Source organism: Arvicola amphibius, chromosome X, assembly GCF_903992535.2.
Source record: "Arvicola amphibius chromosome X, mArvAmp1.2, whole genome shotgun sequence".
NCBI classification, from domain to species: domain Eukaryota; kingdom Metazoa; phylum Chordata; class Mammalia; order Rodentia; family Cricetidae; genus Arvicola; species Arvicola amphibius.
Genome location: NC_052065.1, coordinates 111910468 through 111934217, shown reverse-complemented (window position 1 = coordinate 111934217; position 23750 = coordinate 111910468). Strand labels below are relative to the sequence as shown.

General features: G+C 40.7%; 1 protein-coding gene across 2 annotated transcripts in view; it reads left to right on the top strand.

Moving 5' to 3' along the window:
- The window catches only part of Dock11 (dedicator of cytokinesis 11), a 190370-nt gene extending 171184 nt beyond the window's left edge, over window positions 1-19186 (top strand). For both annotated transcript variants that reach the window (XM_038316459.2, XM_038316458.2), the window contains 8 exons: window positions 109-231; window positions 1808-1921; window positions 3332-3478; window positions 9542-9752; window positions 10110-10300; window positions 10733-10833; window positions 12735-12873; window positions 18721-19186. In XM_038316459.2, coding sequence (XP_038172387.1) covers window positions 109-231; window positions 1808-1921; window positions 3332-3478; window positions 9542-9752; window positions 10110-10300; window positions 10733-10833; window positions 12735-12873; window positions 18721-18840 — 1146 coding nt within the window. In that variant the 3' untranslated portion in view covers window positions 18841-19186. The remainder of the gene's footprint in view (window positions 1-108; window positions 232-1807; window positions 1922-3331; window positions 3479-9541; window positions 9753-10109; window positions 10301-10732; window positions 10834-12734; window positions 12874-18720) is intronic.
- The last annotated feature ends 4564 nt before the right edge of the window (window positions 19187-23750 follow it).

Sequence of the window (23750 nt, the reverse complement as noted above, 5' to 3'; positions counted from 1 at the left end):
CTTGCTTGAACTCGGCCCATTCTGTTTGTACTTTAGTAAGTTAAAATGATTTGAAGTTGATTTGTTTGACGCTATTTTAATACCCAGCTGAATATTCTCTGAATGCAGGAGGTTTTGCTGGAGCTACTAGAACAGTGTGTGGACGGTTTGTGGAAGGCAGAGCGTTATGAAGTAATTTCTGAGATTTCCAAGTTGATTATTCCAATTTATGAGAAACGCCGTGAGTTTGAGGTAAGCAATGGACATGTTAGCATCATTACCTGGTATACTTATTTTCAGTCTTGACAAATATAGCATCGTTCCTATCTTTTTACTCTGATGTCTTCTGAAGAAAATAGGTGATTCATTATATTATGGCATTGGAATTTTATCATAGAATAAATATCCTTTTAGCTTGTGGTGCCGGGGATGAACCCCAGGATCTTGGGCATGCTAGGCACATGCCCTATTGCCAAGATACCCCCCAGGTCTAGATTTGAAGTTTCCCCCTTGGATTTTCAAAACTATCAAACCTCCGTATTGCCCAAGAAAGCCCTGGAAACATGATTGTATTCTTTGAACTTGAGTGCAGTGACTAAAATTGCTGGCTGACCATGATGATGAAATATAGCGTGATACCAGGAAAAGCTCTGTTTATTGATTTGGCCTGCCGGGAAGACTGTTGGTAAATCCTACAGGAGAGTAGCGAGCAGCTGCTGCCATGTGCATGCGACAGAGGTTTTTTTTGGATTCAAGTCTTTGAGTCCATATCATAATCTCTACTGCAACTGTACAAAAAGGAGAAGAGGATGGCTTGGAATTCATATTTTGAGAGTTGGAACAAGATGCGCTGAGTGTGCTGACGTACAGCTATAATCCCGCCACTTTATGGAGCTGGGACAGGATAACAGTTTAAGTTTGGGGCCAGCCTAGATGGCATGGCAAGGCCCTGTGTCAAGAAAAAAAAAACTATTTGAAGCTCAAAGGCTTCAGGAAGTCCCTGGAGCTAACCAGAGGTGCTAAGCCCCTCCTTCTCCAATGTAAATGATCAGACCATCTGAGCTGCCCAGAAGAGTCTCAGATGAACTGAGCTGCCTGGAACAGATGCTCTTTAACATGTTGGGATGCCTGCAAATTGTGCAGGATGCTACAGCCTTTACGCTGGGATGGGCTTTGGCGACACAGGTGTCTCTGAGTCATTTTTGCTACTGTAAGGGGTTATCTCACCCATAATCTTGTCAGCAAGCCCCATAAAGCTCATTGGTTCACCAGAAAATAAGTTGGAAAGAATTTAAAAATCAGTCCAGAGAAATAGCTCAGCACGTAAGAGCACTTGTTGCTCTTGCAGAGGACCTGGGTTCAGTTTCCAGCACCTATATGGCATCTCACAAGCAACTCTAAAGCCAGTTCTAGGGGATCTGCTGCCCTCTTCTGACCTCTGTGGTGGATAGGCATACATGAAGGCAAAAAACTCACACACATAAAAATAATAAAAAATAATATTATAATCTTTAGATAAATAGGTGAAACTCAACATATTCACCTAATGTAAAATGTTTTGCACTTTGGGGATTGAACCCAGGCCATCACAACTTTTGAGATGAGGTCTTGCTAATGGCCCAGGATGGTCTGGTAATAAAATGAGTACATAGTGAGTACCAGGCCATCCTGGCCTATATAGCAAGACTCTGTTTCAAAAATAAAATAAAATAAACAAGCAAAAAAAAATCCACATAAAAAACCCTAAACATTGGTGGTTTTTTACTCTTGCATGTTGGTTGTGATCCAGTGACTGACAAAAACACAAATGTATATTCTCATTTTTCAGAAACTGACCCAAGTCTACAGGACTCTTCATGGCGCTTACACAAAAATTTTGGAGGTTATGCACACCAAAAAACGACTTTTAGGTACTTTCTTCAGAGTTGCCTTTTATGGCCAGGTAAGTGTGCTTTAGTAAAGTTCGTTCATCAAGCTGTTTGGCTTTTTAAATGTTCTTCTTTGACTTATTAGATGGCCTTTGTATAGTTGTTGCTTCTGGAATTCTGTCTTGCTTTTGGCACAGCGGAAAGTCCCTTTCATAATGTTCTCGTTCACTTTGGTTCTCCTGTCCACTTTGGTTGGGGATGCAAAGTGTGGATTCCTCCCTCAGTTTGATTCTCTGTTAAGCTTCTGAAGTATACATTAAGTATCTAGTAGTTAAAGCTTTGTAATACGAAACAGATTAAGCACCCATGGCAGGGGACTGGAGAGATGACTCGGTGGTTAAGAGCGCTGGCTGCTCTTCGAGGAGATCTGGGTTCAATTCTTAGCACCCACATGGCAGCTCACCCCTGTCTGTAACTGCAGCTCCAGTGCTGACAACCTTCACACAGACACACGTGCTGGCCAAAACAAATGCACATAAAATAAAATAATTAATTAAAAAATGTAAAAGACAAAACCTGCTAAAATAAACAAGACATTATATATGGGAACCACTCTTAATAAAATCCACAAAAATAAAAAACATCCTTCTTAGTTTCTTCCTTCTACCAATAATATGTTCATATATTTGTGAATTTGAGCACACACAGAAGAAAGAAAATCTAACATGGGAATACTTAATAAAAATAAGAAATATTTCCTAATGTCACCTTCCTCTTCCAGACCATATGTTTGTATACTTGTACATTTGACAATTCTCACTTATTCGAAGTTAGAAGGTTGAATATGTGCTTGTGTCTTTAATATGTTATTATATTATTAATATAAATTTTATAATATAATATAAATTTATTGTAAATATTAATATTTAATATACTAAAATTAAAATATTAATATTGTCTTAGCGTTTCTATTGCTATAATGGACATCATGATAAAAGACAACTTGTGGAGGAAAGGGTTGATTTCAGCTTACAGCTCTTTAAGCATGCTCCATTACCGAGGGGAGTCGGAGCAGGAGCTCAGAGCAGGAACCTGGAGGCAGGAGCTGATGCAGAGGCCATAGAGGAATGTTAGTTACTACTGGCTTGCTCCCCATGGCTTGCTCAGCCTGCTTTCTTATAGACCCCAGGCCCACCTGTCCAGGGTTGGTACCATTTCTCAGTGAGTTGGGCCCTCACACTTCAATCATTACTTAAGAAAATGCCCCACTGGCCTATCTGATAAGGCATTTTCTCTATTGAGGTTACAACCTCCCAAATTATTCTAGCTATGTCAAGGTGACGTAAAACTAGTCAGCATAAATATGTTAAAACTAATATTAATAAATACTAAGTGTATTCAAATATCACTAGCTATGCAGATTTTCCTTGAATGCTTTTTACATATACTATTTGTAAACTATTATTCATTTACCTTTCTAATAGTCTTTTTTTGAAGAAGAAGATGGAAAAGAATACATCTACAAAGAACCCAAGCTCACAGGCCTTTCAGAGATTTCCTTGAGACTTGTGAAACTTTATGGTGAAAAATTTGGTACTGAAAATGTCAAAATAATTCAAGATTCAGACAAGGTAACCTGTGCCATGCATTCGGAAATCGTTGTTGATTTATTTCGGGCTCCTGGTATATGGGATAGACGCATGGAAGTAGAATCTATCAGATAATGACAGAGGGAATGGAGGCTTTGAAATCAGGGAGGCCAGGGCTCAATCTCCATTCTCTGTTAGTGGTGTGACGGTAGGAAAGTCACTTATCCCCTCTGTGTTTGATTTTTGTCAATAGTACCTTCCTCATGAGGTTGTTATACACATTAAATGAGTTACTATGTAGAAAGTGACTATACAGTTACATCAAAAGCACTTGTTAATAATAATAGAAGAGATGGGTTTAATAATAATAGAATAGAACATTCAGCTCTACAACATGGCTCTTTGTTTCTTCTCTCATACATTACATCCCAAAGGCAGTTTCCCTTCCCTCTGCCCTTCTCAGTTCTCCCCTCCATCTCCCATCTCCCCCAGATCCACTTCTCCCGTTTCCCATCCAAAAAGAAAAAAAAAGAAAAAAAAAGAAGCAGGCCTCCCAGAGAAACCAACTGAACACAGTATAATAATCTACAATAAGACTAGGCAGAAACCCTCATATGAAGTACAGCATGATTCTTAGTTGGCTACTGTATGGCTAAAATCATCCGGAGACATAGAGGGGCTGTTATATTGTGCTAAAATAGGCCTAATTCAATGAGAGTGACCATACTTACATTTTATTGTTGTTCTTATTTGGCTTGTGTGCATATATGTTTATATGCACATGTGAGCACATGCATGTGGAAGGTAGAAGTCACTGTTGAATGTCTTCAGCCACTTTCCACCTGAACCTGGAACTCTCTAAATTAGCTGGCTGGCTGGCCAGCAAACCTGTTGTCTCTGTCTCCCTGGAACTAGGATAATAGGTGTGCGGTACCACACCCAGCTTTTTTATATGGTTCTGGTGCTCAAACTTGGATCCTCAAGCCTGGACTCTCAAGAGTTTTACTGCAGCTCCCAACCCCCAATGTTTTGCTTTGGTTTTTGGCTGATCTCAGACTCAACAACTGTGCTCCCCTTTAACTTCCTTAGTGCTGGGATTACAAGCATGGGTTGTGGCTGCATTTCCAATGAAGTCAGTTTCCAGAGAGATATTTTTGGTCTTGCCCCAAATAGTATCCATCCCATTAGGCCCTACCATAATGAGTTGTGAAAAATTCTAGCAGGAGAGGCTATTTTGTAGGGAATGTACCGCTGCTTCTAGACAGCCTTTGGGAACTCAGTCAGAATGCCTGCGACCTAACAGTTGCCAGGATGAGAGTTCATTGCTGAGGTAGAGGAGAAAGGGCTTCCACTGTGTAGAGTTTGTGGCTACATTTACTCAGCAGCTTCCAACAAAGCACCTGAAATCAAGTAGACAGCACTGATAGAGAGAAAAATCTCACCTGCCTCACCTTTGCGCTTTCTAGACATGCCTGTATCCCCCGGGAATGGTGTTATCTTGAACACAGGCTTAAGACCTTTCAAAGTAGATGTGATGAAAGGGTCCAAATGAATATTTGGTAATGCTCTCTGCTGCTCCATAAGTTTCCCTAGTTGTCGTGGTTTTTCATTGAACAGAGAGAGAACAGGAAATTCCCTGTCCTGGCAGTCACAGAGTCTCACGGTGCATGCCTATGGTGACCACTGCAGAAGTGATGGGCGAGCCAGACTCTGGCCCACAGGCAACTTTCTCTTTCATTCTGCCTCTGGAAAGCTAGCCCAATTGTGCTGCTGCTGAACCGCTATCGGGACTCCTCATATCACGCTGCACCCACACAGGCGGAATACAAGAGGCCGTTCCTAGTTGTATACAAAACTACAGTCATCCCTTCATAGCTGGAGATTCTTTTTTTTTTTTTTTTTTTTTTTTTTGTTTTTCGAGACAGGGTTTCTCTGCAGCTTTAGAGTCTGTCCTGGAACTAGCTCTTGTAGACCAGGCTGGCCTCGAACTCACAGAGATCCGCCTGCCTCTGCCTCCCGAGTGCTGGGATTAAAGGCATGCGCCACCACCGCCAGGCCCATAGCTGGAGATTCTACAGCCGTGGAATCAACCAGTCACGGGTCTGAAGTGTTCAGAAAATACTGCATCTGTACTGCGCACGTGCAGACCTTTGGGTTTTGTTGTTTCGTGTTTTACTTTGTTGTGAGACAAGCTCTTACTTGGGGGCTCAGGCTGGTCTGGAATCCCCTAAGAAGCCCACTGTTGTATGTCACTGTTCCCAGGGAGACATGAACAAACATCTACTCTTCCCAGATAGAAAACCAATGAGAGGCCAAAGTAAGGATGCCACCAAAGTTTAGTTTGTTAAACCAGTGAGTTTGATCAGAGTGATTTATAGGACTATAGGTAGGAGGTTAGTTACTAGACTAGACGTGACTCCAAGACAGCTGTATCACCCAAAGGCCACCCTAGCAGAAATGACTACTCCCAAAAGGAGGCAGCTCCATGGACTAGAAAGTGTCCCTTTCAGGCAGCTGCTTGTCTGTGAATGTCTCTCAGCGGTCCTTATGTATGCTTGACAAAGGACAGACCTAGTGAATATGGTCAGTTTCAGGGACCCTACAAGGCTATTGAGTTCCTTATTTCCTCAAGGAAGCTTTCCTGTAAGATGGAGTATTTTATGTCCTAGAATATTGTGTCTCTTGATGAGCCACCTTGAAGAATGAACTGTTTAGAATCCCTTTAGAATAGCCTGTATCTTAGGGACCAAGATGGGGGGCTTTAACCTGTAGGAAACTGTTACACAACACTCACGCTGGCCAAGCATTTTTTAGACAGGATCTGACTAGGTAGGCCTAAAATGCAGGATCTGCCTTTACCTCCTGAGTGCTCAAACTATAGAAGTCTTCACTACCAAAGCCAGAGGACGTTTCCCTTATAACTGTTACCTAACTAATACAGCATAACAAGCAATTGCCTAGCATTTATGTTGTATTTTCTGTTGCAAGTTATCCGGCGATGGTTTAAAAGCTGCAGAAGGGTAATTCCTCGATTCTGTGCAACTATTTTGATACTTTCTATAAGGAATTTTATTTTTAATGTTTAAAAGTAAAATTGAAAGCATTGTTTTGCATGTGTGGTTTTTGTTGGGAGGACGGGGAGGCAGATTATGAGCCTGAGCTACTATGCCAAGCAAAACAAAACCCCAAACAAATCATTCTTCTGTGCTTGCCAAAGAACAAAATCTGCTTGAAGGCACAGGCAACTTGAGTGAAGTTTAGCAATGTCTTCCACTATCTTAAATGTGGGTGTCCTTTGGGCCAAAAATATCATGTTTAAAGTTTTCTATCATATTTATATTTATTTTAAAAGTTTATCTGTTTAACGAAGTTTAGCGCTATATAAGCCTGGAAAGAGCCTGATACTCATATAGCTACCTGCGTGGGAGGAATAAAGTATAATAGTAATATATTTTTTTCAAGACAGGGTTTCTTTGTAGCTTTGGAGCCTGTCCTGAAACTAGCTCTTGTAGACCAGGCTGGCCTCGAACTCACAAAGCTCTGCCTGCCTCTGTCTCCCGAGTGCTGGGATTAAAGTCCTGTGCCACCACTGCCTGGCTAATAATTTCTAATGTATAGTCTCCTAGGAATGAAAAGAGTGATGTATTTTTCTTGTTGCTTTTTTGGTGGGGGAGGGCGTTGAGACAGTCTCACTTTGTGGCTTAGGTAGGCTAAAACTCCCTGTGTAGTCCAGGTTGGCTTCAAACTCTTTGCTCTTCACAGTGCTAGGAGTATAGGTGTTGTTAGCCACCATGTCTGGCAGCATGAAGGGTTTATCATATCAGTATGACAATATCAAAATATGTCATTAAAGAATAGAAACCAAGATGCAGGACAGTAGGGTTAATAAGTAAATTTGTACCAAAACTGGAAATCCACATAAACTTATCTCTATACATTTAGGAAATACATAGAGTCAAAGATAGAAAAAAAATGTTGCTTATGATTATCCCTGAGAAATGGATGTAGAGACTCTGCTAGGAAGGATTTTTTTTGCCTATTCATATACACCCTGTGTACTACTTGACCTTTTATTTCCTATTTATGTTTCTTCTTAGCTAAATAATTACTTTGACTGAGGTTTTTCTAGAAAATTCCAGCTTTTAAATGTGAGAGAATTATTTCTGAGCCTTTTGGCTAAGATAAATGTAACAGGAAAGAAAGGTTAATGTTTCCAGAGCGAGCCAAGTAAATAGAAGGGTTACCCAGTGTTAAAACGTTACTTCCCCCCTGCAAATATGGAGAGGAAAAAGATGCAGAGACTGTGTGCAGGGAGACTTGTGTTGATTTTGTTTTTGTTTTTTTTTCACTAAACACAGACAGGTGTGACTGATAAATGACAAAGATAGTAAGGAAGTCACAAGCACCCAGAACACAAGGCTGGTTTCATTGGGAAACACTGAAAGCAGATTCCGAGCTTTGTCTCGAATTAAGGAGAAAGGGTAGAATTTGCAAATCTGCAGGGGAACCTTCAGCAAGGACAACAACAGCACTGCTTGGCATGGAATTGAGATGCCTCACGGAATGACCAGCAGCTGTGCTAGGCTTTTGTGTGGTGGTGGTGGTGGTGGTGGTGGTGGTGGTGGTGGTGGTGGTGGTGGTGGTGGTGGTGGTTACTGGCAACTGAACCAAGTACATTGTACACACTAGGCAAGCATTCTACCAGTTGAATAGATCCCCAATCCTACAACTAAACTCTTCTGTCTTCCACATAAATCACTGTATTTCCTTGTGTTCTGTTCCTCTGCTGGCTAGGATTAAACTGATGTAGGCGAGAATACTACTCTTGGAGGCTGAAGAGATATCTCAGTGGTTGTGTGCACTTGCTGCTCTTGCAAAGAACTCAGGCTCGGTTCTCGGCACCCACATAATGACTCACAACTGTCTTTAACTCCAGTTCCAGTGATTTTGATGTTCACTCTGACCATGGCAAACTTTGCATGCACACGGTGCACATATATGCATGTAGGCAAACTCTCATACACATAGAATAAAAATAAAATCTTTTTTTAAAAATATCTACTCAAGATATCAAACATTGCTTGTGAACATGCAAATTGATAGGCTAATTTGTGGCATAATTAGGTAATTTGTTAAAATCTTTAAAGCTATATAAATCTTTGAACTAAACAATATTTTTCTACAAAACGTGTATCCTAAGGCAAACAATCAGAAAAAAAGAACACTTATAAATTCAAGGATGTTCACCAAAGTATGACTTGCAATAGCAAAATGTTAGAAAATTACCAATGTGTCTGTTAGTAAGGGAATGAACCAGTAAGTCATGTGTATTCATTCATCCATTAAAAGTCATATCAAGCCACGCATGAATTCACACCCATAATTCACCCACTGAAGAGGCTAAAGGAGGAGGACAGCTGTAAAGTCAAAGCTGCTGTGGGTTCCTACTGAATTCCAGGCCAGCCTGAAATACAGTGTGAAACCCTGTCTCAAATAATATAAATAAATTGCGTTAATGCTCCAGTGTAAACTATAATAGTTATAATTATATCTTCTTATTGAAGTAAATTTATATATTTAATAAATATTTAAGGAATCGGGTTATAAAACTGTTCATTGTGATCTCAGTTTTCAGAATATATATGTCTAGAAAGAAATGGAGGCAGTGGTGGCGCACGCCTTTAATCCCAGCACTCTGGAGGCAGAGGCAGGCGGATCTCTGTGAGTTCGAGGCCAGCCTGGTCTACAAGAGCTAGTTCCAGGACAGGCTCCAAAGCCACAGAGAAACCCTGTCTCAGAAAAAAAAAGAAAAGGAAAGAAATATGTGAAATTTGGATGTGGATCATGTTAATTGCTGAGGACTAAGATGTGGTTTTTGTTCTTCCTGTATTTCTATAATCTCTCTAGGTTTTATATCCCTTCCTTATAGTCATAAATAAGCTATCGGTAAAACACAGCCACAATCTCCCCCAGGTAGTTTTCCAGTCAACCAGGAGCACAATTGCAATGCCAGTGTTTCTCGTGTGGTTTCAAAGCAGTAAGGTATACTTCCATTTGCTTTCCATTGATTTCGGTTTAAAAAAAGACAAACAACTTTCTTTATAGGTAAATGCCAAGGAACTTGATCCAAAATTTGCTCACATACAAGTCACCTATGTGAAGCCCTATTTTGATGACAAAGAACTCACTGAAAGGAAGACAGAGTTTGAAAGAAATCATAATATCAACAGATTTGTTTTTGAGGCCCCTTATACCTTATCGGGCAAAAAGCAAGGCTGCATAGAAGAGCAGTGTAAACGCCGGAGCATCTTGACCAGTGAGTGGGAGTCTTTGTGTTGCTTTCATGTCTGCCGTGGTACTTTCTCATACACACAGCTACCAGTTGGCCAGCAGGAACAAGTAACTGAAATTTTAATCGTTGTTATTTTACAAGTTTATACAATCATGGCCTTGTAATAAACCATCGTTTCCCCATATGTCACTTCTAATTGCTTAGAGGTGTCTCATAAAGATAATTTATCTTTCCAACCCGAAGCAGAAGGAACTATTTGGCACCCTGAGGAATTTTTTTTTTCTAGAAAAAGCAGAAGGTGTAAACAAGGTGATTGTGTTGTTTTTCCTTGGATTCCACCAATTAAATGATTTTCTAAAATTGGTCTTTGCCTTTTCATAGCTTCCAACTCATTTCCATATGTGAAAAAGAGGATTCCGATCAACTGTGAGCAGCAGGTGAATCTAAAGCCAATTGATGTTGCTACTGATGAAATAAAAGATAGAACTGCAGAGCTGCACAAGCTTTGCTCCTCGCCTGATGTGGACATGATTCAGCTTCAGCTGAAGCTGCAGGGCTGCGTCTCTGTGCAGGTATGGTGCTCGCCCAATAAGGGCACAGACAAGCATTGAGTACAGTTGTGTGATATGTTCTTATATTGGCTGTGAAAGAACAATTCTGTGTTCTTTTTTTTCACATACGAAATAAATCACATTCAGTTTGTATGAATGGTGTATTATGTCAGAGGACTTTAACATAAACCTCTGAGACCAGCCAAGCCCTGTACTCGTACATCAGAAATCATTAACTAATTTATTGGTGTATCATTTTATCAGACTAATCCCTTTAGTTAATGATTTTTCACACAAACGTCTCAGAAACGTAAGTCGATAGTGAGGTCTGTATCTTATTGTGTATCTGCTCTCCCCTCAGTCCTTGGAGGTTTTAGTGAGAAGGAAGAATGCAAAATTTCCTCCTACTTACGTGCTGGCCACACTGTCATTTTTTTCTCTTCTGTAATTTAGGTCAATGCTGGTCCATTAGCCTATGCGAGGGCTTTCTTAAATGAAAGTCAAGCTACCAAGTACCCACCTAAGAAAGTGAATGAGTTGAAAGACATGTTTAGGTAAGTGTTAGTTTTCAGATCATACCTCTATTTTTTTTTCTTCCAGAAAAAAAAAAAAGACAGCAGTAGAAATGCTTGCCAAGTAAGGGCATTCTCTGTGTTCTGCATTTGCACTGATTAATTGACCTCCAAATGGCACTTTAAGTAGTCAGGAACCATATGATCAGTTTCATGCTCTGAGGTACTAACACTTCTCCTGTGACCCAAGGGATTATAGATGCCAGCTTACTTTATTGCTTTGGATATTTTAAGTGTCACAAACACAGCCCTACATTCATTACGTGATTTCCTTCTTTGCCCGATTGACCTTGCATTATAGCATTTCAGACCATCCAGGGCAGGAGCGAAGTGGAGCTGGGAAGGTTGCACAGACTTCCTCCTGGTCTCTGTGTTCTCACTTCCACTGGGACTCCACAGGTCTGGGGAATGCCTTAGCTTGTTTGCAGTGAGTAGACCTGTAAGTTAAGGCATGTCTGAATCATCAGGAGAAAAGTCTGATTTATATGGAAACAGAATTAAACTACGGAACATGAGGACAAGTAGAGTGAAATAGACAAAGGAGAAAGAGAGTAACCTATACAGATGCAGAGTAGCCAGTACTCAGCCATTCACCAATATTTATGAATGGGATATGCCTGGCATGTGCAAGAGACTCCACTAGTTGCTATGGCAGGAATACAATACAAGCATGCAATGGGATGCTTTTCCCCCTTATGCATCCATTCTTAAATGTATGCATTAAGCACATGAAAATGAATGAAGGCTGGCTGGTGGTGGCGCACGCCTTTAATTCCAGCACTCGGGAGACAGAGGCAAGCGGATTTCTCTGAGTTTGAGGCCAGCCTGGTTTACAAGAGCTAGTTCCAGGACAGTTAGGCCTGTTACACAGAGAAACCGTGTCTCCAAAAACCAGAGAGAGAGAGAGAGAGAGAGAGAGAGGAATAAACATTAATATAAACATAAGAAATAGCCAAGGGAAAGACTTTTATGATATTTCCTCTACTCATTCCATATTCCTACCAGCCAAGTACTTTGCACCTGTAATATACAACACTACTGACCTACTAGTAAGCCCCCAAATGAATTCTGTTTGAATGCTTGACAGTAAATAATTCCATTAAGCTTCCATGGGGTGTTGTAGGAGATCCTTCTGTTCATGTGTTGCTTTCATTGGTTAATGAATAAAGAAACTGCCTTTGGCCTAGTTGATAGGGCAGAACTTAAGTAGGCATGGAAGACAGAACTGAATTCTGGGAGGAAGAAAGCAGAGTCAGAGAGAGATACCATGGAGCCGCCAGAGACAGACGTGCCAAACCTTTGCCCATAAGCCACTGCCACATGGCAATACATAGATTAATAGAAATGGGCAAAATCAAGGTGTAAGAGTTAGCCAATAAGATGTTAGAGCTAATAGGCCAAGCAGTGATTTAATGAACACAGTTTCTGTGTGGTTATTTCCGGGCTAAGCTAGCTGGGTGGCCTGAATGAACAAGTGGCCCTCTCCCTTGCAACACCAGGGGCATATGTTTTGAGCCAGGTATTGATTTCTTTTTGTTTTGTATCAAGACAGGCTCTGTCTCTATAGCCTTAGCTAGCCCACAGCTTGCTATGTAAACCTCAAACTCAGAGACCCACCTGTGTCTGCCTACTGAATAATGGTATTAAAAGTATGCACCTGGTACCGACGAGCCAGGTCTTAAAAGCAGATCAGAAACTAAAGAAGAGAGATAAAATGTGTTTCAGACTTAAGAAGTGAACATAGCTAATAATGAGAAAGTGGAATATTCCAATCTTTCTTAAAGAAAGTCATAGTCAAAGTTAACTATCAAACTGATGGTTGGTGACACTTTGTAAGAATCAGTAACGAAAGTTTAATCTTTTGTTTTCATGTTCATCCACAGGAAATTTATACAAGCATGTAGCATTGCACTTGAACTAAATGAGCGGCTAATTAAAGAGGATCAAATCGAGTACCATGAAGGGCTAAAATCAAATTTCAGAGACATGGTAAAGGAATTGTCTGACATTATCCATGAGCAGGCAAGTATTAACATTTTTAAAAATAAGGACAGCATCTGGGGTCCCCTAAAGTGCTACTTAGCAAATTACATTAGTTTGAAATGTATTGCCCTTAAATTATTTAGTTTATATTAAATTTTTAAATTTAAATTTTTATTTAAATTTTAAAATTGCACTTTAGTTTATTTACCATGTATGGATGTATGCATGTGTGGACTGTAGGTGTGCGTTGCATATAAGCCACAGTGTGCATGTAATATGGCACATGTGTGCCATGGTGTATATGTGGAGATGAGAGGAAAACATGCAGAACTCAACTCTTTCCTTCCATCATGTGGGTGCCAGGGATTGACTTTAGGCTTGACTGCAGGCATTTTTAACTAGTGAGTCATTTTACTGGCCCATTAGCTTATACTTTAAAATTTGCTTATCTCATATCTTCAACCATTTTTGTCTTGTAATGTGACTGTAACTTGGAGCAGTTACCTAAAACTGCTGTAGAAGTAATGATCAGTAAGAGATCATTTTATTCTTTGTGCTGTGGCATTAAAGACAGCTATCTAAGTGCATCCAAATTAATCTTCTGTAAGCATTGAAAAGAGTCTCTCAAGAAGCGGCCCCAAAAGGCGAAAAGACTGCGCCAGTAGCCAAGTTCTTCTGTGAGGTTATCTTGGTGAGAAGAAGGTAGACCCGGGCACTGGGGGAGATGGCTAAGTCAGTAACGTGCTTGCTGCACGAGCATGAGGACCTGCGTTCAGATCCCTAGCACCTACATAAGGCAGAGCCATGGGAGTTCACGCCTACAACCCCAGTGCTAGGAGTGGAGTGGAGACAGGAGAACCTGGGGCTCATTGGTCAGCCTGTCTCGCCAAGTCTATGAGATCCAGGTTCAGTAAGAGACCTTGTTTCCAAAAACAAAGTGGAGTCCAATAGACGACACCCAATGTCATCCTTCGGACTTCCACAGACGAGCACACACACATCCAGTGCACCTACGTGAACCCGTGCACATTCCTGAACCTGTACACGCACCCATATAAACAAAGACATACATATATATGCAATAAGAGTTTTCTAACTAGATCCTGTGATGTAGGGGATAGGCTAAATCACTGAGTGTTAGGAACAATTAGAACTACCTTAAGAAAACAGCCTGAAAATATTAAAGTGAGCACCCGATCCTCGCTCATAGCCAAACTCTGTCAACATTAAGTACTTACCACTTTCCATACCCACTGACCCTTCTAGAAATTCTGATTTGTGTTGCTAGACTATCTGCTGAGGCCCTGGAATTTGTGTTTACATCCACTTTGCATATGGATTGCCAGTAAAACATCTGTATCACGTTGTAAAAGTTGTGGCATAGTGATCTGCTTCCTCCCTGAATGAGCGTTTGAGCTCATCATAAAGCCTTCTTTATTTTCTCTTCAATGAAAACACGGAACAGATTCTTTTTTTTTTACTCTGAGACAAGTTTCCTATAGCCCAGACGGGCCTCAAACTTACATACAACCAAAGCTAGTTTTGAATTCCTGCTCTTCCTGCCTGTCCCTGCCTTCTGAGTGCTGGCATTATAGGCATGAGCCACCATGCCAGGCTCCAGACAATATATTCTGAAAGCGGACCCTTAAAGTCTAGCATGGTGGTATACATTTGTAATTCCAGGATAGTGAGTTCAAGGCCAACCTGGACTACAGATGGAGTTTCTAGGCCAACTTGGTATGTATAAACAAGACAGGAGGACTAAAGAAACACAGACTAGTCCTGCAAAGAGAGAAGTTCATTTATTTATTTTAGAATCTGGATTTGAGTGTTTGAAGGCAGCCACTCCCTGTGGGAGACTCTCACATAGCTTGCCTTATAGCTCGGCCCAGTGCTCGGTAGAAAGACTTGTCAGACAACAAAAGCTAGCTGACTCTCAGTTAAGCCTCCTAGGTCCCCACATTTCTTCGGTATGCTTTGACTTAACGAGCTTTGAGAAACCTCATCGCTGGGTGTGACCATGAGTTTACTTTTCTAATCATTGCCATCTGCTCGTTAATGGAGAACCAGAGTGGGCCAGAACTAAGTGGTTACTGAGGTCAAGTCCAGTCTCTTAAGCATCCATTCTCTGTAGTTGGAACCTTGGAGGCTTGAGGAACTTCCAGCGTTCTTTGGCTTCTTTTTTTTTTTTTTTTTTTTTGCCTTATTGGCCTATCTAGGACTGAGCGTACATAGCAAGACATCTCTGCTGGGCTTGCAGAGGTCTCTTTCTCCTTCCTCCCCAGAGCAGTCAAGGGAGAAGAATCGGAAGGCAGGGAAGCTTTTTGCTCCCCTCACCTTCTGCATCTCACCCTCACCTGTTGGCACAACAGGAGCATAGGTCTCTGCAGCATCCTTGTCTTGGGGTGCGTTCTGTTATTAAATAGTGTACATAGCTCATTCTTAGAAGCTGTCTGAGCTGGGCGGTGGTGGCGCACGCCTTTAATCTCAAGCACTCGGGAGGCAGAGGCAGGCGGATCTCTGTGAGTTTGAGGCCAGCCTGGTCTACAAGAGCCAGTTCCAAGACAGGCTCCAAAGCTATAGAGAAACCCGGGGGGGGGTCTGCTTAATAACCTCATTGCTCCTATTACATGAGGGAAAAACAACAGTAACAATAACTCCTTCATGAAAGACAGAAAACAATTGCACATGCTGTTTTAAACCCGTGTATACTGTCTGACAGTTACTTCATTTGCATGCAGCTGCATTGCCTAGTCTTGGATTCTAAACTATTCAAATTCAAGGCAAATTATTTAATTTATTGTTGCTGCTATGATCAAGATATTTAGAATGGTAATTTTGCCATCCCTCCCCCTTTAAAGCATGAATTTTTCAGATCAGCTAACTTACCCACCTGCCTATATCAATTACTCCAGTAAGCCATCGCTATTTTTCTTAGCTGGAGACCATAATTTTAGACAAACATGAGCTAACATTAGCTAACTAAGAAAAGTTTTCATTTCTATATATTTATGTTTATGAAAACCATTAAATGTATAGTGATTTTTATAAGTCAATTGATATCTTCCATTAGATATTAGGCTAAAAGAAATTGTCTTCAGTCATATATGTTAAGATTGATAATACTCCCACAAAATAAGACATAGTGTAAGAACATACTGAAATACGAGCTGTTCCATTGAGCTCCATAAATTATTCCTTGAAAACAGAAATGGCCTGAATATTTCTTGGTTGTTTTCAATGTAATTTGTTACAGTATACCAAAGTATACATTAAGTTTTCATACTTATAGACAGTAAGTATATTTAAGTTTTGTTTTACTTCTGACCATAAAAATTTAAAAGAATAATTTAAGGTTTTTTGTTGTTGTTGTCTGGGTGTTTGTTTGTTTGTTTGTTTTGAGACAGGGTTTCTCTGTGTAACAATCCTAGCTGTCCTGAGCTAGCTCTTATAGACCAGGCTGGCCTCGACCTCTGTTCTCTGCCTCCCAAGTGCTGGGACTAAAGGTGTGAGCCACCCCCACCAACATTTTTGCTGTTGGGTTTTTTTTTTTTTTGAAAATAATTTTTTATTAATTAAATTTTTGCATTTATTTTACATTCCAATTGCAGTTTCCCCTCCCTCCTCTCCTTCCATTCCCTCCTCACACGGCCCCTCTGCCCCTCCGCAATCCACCCCTCCCCTGTTTACGTTCAGAAAGGGGTAGGCCTCCCATGGGTATCAACAAAACATGGCATATCAAGTTGAGGTAGGACTAAGTTCCTCCCCTTGTATTAAGTCTGGGCAAGGCAATCCAGCATAATTTAAGATTATTAATTGCAGATTTCTTATTTAGATAGAGCTGGCAGCGGCCACTGTAGCATATGGTAGGGTTTTCGCCACAGTCTCAGTAAGCACCCCATTTGTCACATCTGGCAGGCATGAGTAAATGATTAGTCATCAGTTAAATCTGTAGCATGCTTTCACATTAGTGCCATGAGTTAAGATTTTTGTAAACTGAAATTCCTTTATTATAAGATTTAAGTCTAAGACTTATGATGACTCAAGTGATAGGACACAGGGAATTGTCATTGGAGACCAGGGCTTAATACTAAAGCCTCAAAGCCAGCTTAAAAACCTGATGTCCTGCCGGGCGGTGGTGGCGCACGCCTTTAATCCCAGCACTCGGGAGGCAGAGGCAGGTGGATCTCTGTGAGTTCGAGGCCAGCCTGGTCTACAAGAGCTAGTTCCAGGACAGGCTCTAAAAAAAAAAAAGCTGCAGAGAAACCCTGTCTCGAAAAACCAAAAAAAAAAAAAAAAAAAAAAAAAACGGATGTCCTAGTTTGCTTTCTCTTGCTGTGATAGAAACATTCTGACCAAAGCAACATGGGAAGGAAAGGGTTTATTTGACGTACAGGTCCCTATCCCAGTCTATCGGTGAGGGAAGTCAGGAGAGAAACCATGGCCTGCTGCTGCCTAATAGCAGGCTCCCCACGGCTTGCTCAGCCTAATTTTTTTGTTTGTTTTATTTTTGGTTTTGTTTTTCAGGACAGGGTTTCTCTGTGTAGCTTTGGAACTCACTCTGTAGACCAGGCTGGCCTCAAACTCACACAAAGATCCACTTGCCTCTGCCTCCTAAGTGCTGGGATTAAAGATGTGTACCACCACCCAGCTTTGGTCTACTTTCTTAATACAAACTAGGCTCACTTGCCCAATGGGCCAGACCCCCCCCACACACACACACATCAGTCATTAATCATGAAAACGCCCCCACAGGCTTGCCTCCAGTCCAGTCTAGTGGGGACATTTCTCAGTTGAGGTTCTCTCTTCACAAATGACTCTAGCCTGTGTTCAATTTACAAAAAAAAAAAAAAAAACCTAACCAGCACACCCATTTTTTTTTAGATTTTTCTTTTCACTTGTGTATGCTTTCATGTGTTCACTCTGTGTATGTGTATGGGTGTGCGTGCATGTGTGCATGCCTAAATGCAGTATGACTGCAAGAAAAGGGAGGGTGTGGGATCCTCTGGAGCTGGAGGTAGAGGCAGTGTGAGCCTCCCAATCAGAGCACTAGGAGCCAAACTCAGGTCCTTTGAAAGAACAGGGGTGCTTTTAACCACTCAACATCTTTCCAGTCTCGAAAACCCAATACTAAAACAACAACAAAAAAAAACTGAGCCAAACAAAAACTTAAGACCTGAGTTAGGACTCAAAAAGAGGCAATATAATATGTGTTCTATTCCTTTCCTCGAATTCATTTAAGCATAAAACCATTGTTCCTTTGGCTTTTGATCACATTAACAGACTAACTTTTAAATTATGTATGCCAACATGGATGTATATCTTTATATACATAGAAAATATAACCTTTGGATTTTATATTTAGTTCATTTTTATATTAGTTAGCTCATGTCATCGTAAGTCTTTCAAATAGGCGCTTTGATTTTTATCTTGATTCAGTATTATCTCAAGTCTGCAGGAAGGACTATTTGAAAAGTCCCTGGGTGATTCGGAAAATGGCTGTTAGAAAGTGGATAGGTGATCCATAAACCCTTGCCCAAGGGGAATCCATGCTTGGAGATTTTGTGATGACATATTAAAATGGAATTCAAAGGTCGAACCCTGACTAGTTTAATTGAATTTTGCATTTCCTGACCTTTTGTTTTTCCTAATGAGTAACCAGATCTTTTCTGCTTTTTGGATACGCTGCCTTTGTAACTCAGCTGTGAAGACTGAAGCTGGTAATGTTATTCTTTGCTCTCTCTGCTTCCCGTCATTTTAAATAGCCCAGTGTCAGTGATAAATTAAAGCATGCCTGTAATTTCATACACACAGGCTTTTTTAGGCAGTAGCCATTTCAGTTGATGATAATTGTGTGGTTTTTCTTGGTTTGTTTTTTTCCTTCAGATATTACAAGAAGACACCATGCATTCTCCCTGGATGAACAACACATTGCATGTATTTTGTGCAATTAGTGGTACATCGAGTGACAGAGGTTACGGTTCCCCAAGATATGCTGAAGTATGAAGAGATTTGTAGAGAAACGACAAGGAGACTGACTTTTCTCAGGAATATTTGGAGCTGTGCAAATGTTAACGTTTAGACATTTCATATGTATGGAGTGTTTCCTCCTGACACCAGAATCGTCATGCTTTCATACAGGGTGCTTACGTATTTGTACATATTTAAGCAACTTGGAAGTGCCTGGAAAATTGCACCGCTGTGCTTGGTTTGTACTTTTTTAGGTAAAATCTATATGCTGAGAAGTAGAGCTCAAAACCATCCATTCAGTGTGCTTAATTACTGCTTCATAATCACGAGACTATGTACAATTGTATTATGGAACCCAATAAAAGGTAGACCTTATTTGTAACTTGAAGTGAAGGAAATAATGCTTGGAATTTAGCATTGTTCTTGAGAAGAACTTGAAGTCATTATCATATAAATCCACGGGGAAGAAAACATGTTTTAAAAAACCCACAGGACATGGATGATTGGGGAGAGAATTTGAATGACTGCCTGCTAGTAGGTAAGGCCAGGGTGAAAAAAGAACCAAGACCATACTTTAAAAGGAACAGGTGGGAAAGGATGCCCTGGAAACAGCAGGCTTCCTGCTTGCCATTTGATCTGAGGGAGCTCCTCAACTAGCTCTCTCTAGCTCAAACAGCGGGAGGGATTTCTGGGGATGTCCACGAAGCTAAATAAAACATCCTTGGGAATCTGGAGTCTTTCGATCCTATGGGGCTTCAAAGCTGTTGAGGGTTCCCTGGGGGTGGCTTTAGTGGTGACTCCTTTCTCCGGTTGCGAGATTAGCTAGCACTGCGAGGGAACTTGGTGGTTGTGTGAGCATGGCTTGGGTCAGCGTAGAAACACAGATTTAACAATGGCAAGTTTGGAACTACATTTCTGTCTACGAAGGATTCTCAGATCCCTTCAGTAATTCGGGATAACTGGGGGTATAAAGGACTTTCTTAGCTGGGGAAAAGGCATAGATAAAGTAGCCCATTTCATGCAAGATTTCATAGTAGCATATCACAAATGGCATCATGCCCATATATGGAATTGTTATTGTTACATTATTTATATGCTTTGGCTCCCTCTACAAGTAGCATAAACATCTTTTTTTAAAAAAAAATGAGATAGAAAGCAGGGTTAGCAACAGCCTTTGAACCGTGACCAACACATCATAGAACTGAAGATGAGGCACTAGTTGATAAACTACACAAGTCCTCATAAGACCTCAGGCTTGTTAGTATAAATACTGGTTTACCTGAGATGAATGAATGACCAGAGTGATTGATTTAATATCGCTCGCTCCCTTCCCCTCCCCATCTCTCTCCTTCCCAGTGTGTCTGTATCTCTGTGTGTATATCTGTGTGTGCCCTGAACCTTGGGCTTCGGTCTGTTGAGCATGAAGAATACCACTGAGCATTAACCCAGACAGTCTTGGTCTAACAGCATAGTGCTTCAGCTCTGGCCAGACAAAGGAAGGGAACTGAGCAGAACAACAGATGGGGGAGTAAGTCCGTGCACAGGCTACACTCCTGCCCTGGGAGCTGGCCAGTAAGAGTCCACTTTGTTTATCTAGTGGGTTTTTCGAGTCCCTAAACACAAAAAGGTCACTCTAAGGAAGAGGTATGTCTGTTTATCCAAATCCTAATGGAAATCGAGACTAAGTTCTTCAAAGACTTTGCCTCTGTGTGTGTGTGTGTCATTTGAAAACTTCTCCGGCATGCTCTGCTTACCCCGTCTGAGTTGTCCTCTTTATTAAGATACAGTCCACATACCGTATACATTCATTTGTTTGAAGTGCACAGTTCAGTTGCTGTCTGAGAACATTCACAGGGTTGTACAAGCATCATCTCATAGGACATTCTCTCACCCACAAGAGACCCACATGAATTAGCAATCACTCCCCCGTCCCCACCATTCAGCCCTCGGCACCAAGCAACCATTAATCTCCCCTCCTCCGCACATCTGCCTCTTGTAAGCCTGTGCCTTTTTGTGCCTGGCTTATTTCACATAGCACAATCTCTCCATAGCTTATCCATATAGCATATTATCAGTCATTAATCTATTCTTTTCCATGTCTCAATAATATTCTTTCATAGACATGCACTGTCTTTTAGCCATCCTTGGACATTTGGGCTACTTACATTACAGAATGGATGTAATATGCATGCGGTTAATATGAAATTGAGTTGATGTGTGCTTGAATAGACATATTTTCAGTTCTCCTGGGCATAGATATATACCAATGACCATGATTGGGTCACAATGTAACTCTAACCTTTGAAGGAGTGTCCAAACTTTCCCACAGAGGCAGCCACAGCACTTAGCATTCCCATTGGCAGTACACATGAGGTCCAAGTTCTCCTAACCTCCCCAACACTATTATCTGTCGCTTTGATTATCGTCATCCCAGTAGGAGTGGAGTATCTAATTGTGGCTTGTATTTGAATTCCCCTGGCGGCTGACAAAGTTGAGGATTCTCGCCCGTACATATTGACCATTTTCCCCTTCTCTCTGGAAAAGATGCCAGTTTACCTCATTAGTCGGGTAAAATTAGGTTGTTTGTCTTTTCATTGTGTTGCCAAACTGTTTGGTTTTGTTTTAAATATGCTTTCTAGTAGGACGTTCCATCTCACATATATGATTTGAATGTATAGCTCCTGGGCCGGCCCTAAATGTGTTGAAGCACTCTTCCTGTCTCAGCCTGTCGGTGGCAGTTGGGGAGACAGCTGAAGACTGACAGCTATAGAATGCTCCACTCAGGTGTGGCCCATATCTTGATTGACACTGCAAGACAGAATTTCAGGATGAGTCAGTATGAAACAAAGTTGGTGTTTATTTTTTAAAGATAGTCTCTGTGTGTGTGTGTGTGTGTCTCTGTCTCTCTCTGTCTCTCTCTCTGTCTCTCTGTGTGTCTCTCTCGCTGTGTGTGTATCTTAATTCCTTTCTCTTTGTTGCAAATTTCGAAAATGGGAAATATGAGCTCTCCACATTTGTTCATGTTCAAGGTTTCAAAGGCTATTGATTCTGGTCCTGCTGTATGAATGTTAGGATGAGCTTATTGATTTCTTGAAGAAGAAAAAAGGGCAGCTGAAATTTGTGTAGCAATTGCTGTGAATTTTATGCAAATATTGCAATCTTTAAATATTAAGGGAACATGAAGACTTAATGTTCAAGATGTTTTTCCATGTATTTATCTTCTTTTTAATGTCTAATGTCTTTCAACAATGTTATATCATTTTTTTAAGTTTAGATGTATTTATTTTATATGTAAGAGTGTTTTGCCCACATGTATGTCTATGTACCATGTGCCTCCTGGTGCCTTGAAGCTTTAGAAGGTAGCATTAGATTCCCAGGATCTGAAGTTAAAGATGGTTGTAAGCCACCTTGTCAGTGGTGAGAATCGAACTCAGGTCCTCTGCAAGAGCCATTAATGTCCTCTTAATTCTTATGTAGTTTTGAAGTCAAAGTCTTGCATTTATATTTTTTATTTTATTTCATTCCTTAATTGTTTTTAATTTTTGATGCTGTTGAAAAGGAAATTATTTTCTTAATTTCACTTTTAGTTGTTCATTGTGAGTTTATAGAAACAATTGATTCTTTTGTATGTGTGGTATATGCGTGAAGGCCAAAGGTCAATGTTGGCCTCAATTGCTTATCCACCCTGTTTTTTTATTTTATTTATTTTTATTTTTTATTATATTTAGGTATGACTGCTCTGTCTGCACATATACCTGCATGCCAGAAGAGGGCATCAGACCCCATTATAGATGGTTGTGAGTCACCAGGTGGTTGCTGGAATTGAACCCAGGACCTCTCTTCAAGAGCAGTCAGTGCTCTTAACTATTGAGTCATCTCTCCAGTCCCCTCCAGAGACAAAGTCTCATCAAAGCTAGAGCTGGTTAATTCTGCTAGACTGGCTTGGGCTGACCAGCAAGTCCCAAGGTATTCTGCATTCTCTGCCTCCCCAGTGCTGGGATTTTAGGCGTGTTCCACCATGCCTGAGTTTTTTTTAAAAATATTGGCACTGAATATCCAAGGCAAGTCCTCGTGCATTCACAATGAGCACTTTACCAACTGAGCCATCTCTTCAGGCTTGATGTTTGTGCATCGAGCTTATATCTTACTGAGTTATGTGCTATATTCAAGCTGAAATCTTGGTGGTTTTTTTAATGACCTTTAATAGGATTCTATGGATACTTTTGGATTTTCTCCACTTAATATCCTATCATTTTCCTTCCTCCTTTATCTTCTTGATGCCTTCTGTTTTATATTCTTATCCAGCACCTTGCTAGAACTTCTTGTACAATTTAAATGACAATAGTGAGAGCAGACATTTTATGCCTCATCTTTTGGAGCAGGCTGTGAATCATTTACTTTCTAGTTTTGTGTTAGTTGTGGGGTTTTAGTAGGTCTCTTTAAATGCAGTTTAGGAATTTTCCTCCCAAATGGTTTGCTTCTGTTTCCTAATCTGTTTTAATTATCCATAGGGTCCCTATAGGTCACATAGAAATTTACACACAAATGATCAGGAAATAGAATCCAGTTATATGTAATCAAATATGACACCAGGGTATCTGCTTCCATGTTTTTGACTATTCTATACTTCTTCCTGTGACGTCCTGCGTCAACACTCTGTAACCTTCCAGGGAAACCCAGAGCAAGCCCATCTTCTACTTTTTCACCAGCATGAAATTTGTGCCTGAAAGTTTCATCTGTTTACCCAACACCTGGCACAGAAGAGGCAGTGGAGCAGTCTCAAGAGAAGATGGATAATTTATAGGAACTGATCTCTCTGGAGGCGTTTGCAATGAGCAAAATTATGTGGACAGACAACCTAGCCCTCAGAGAGGTTGTAGTTCAAGGAGATAGGAAATATTTGCCTACAACAGATAATCAATTGTGGTCTGATGAAATTGTAAATC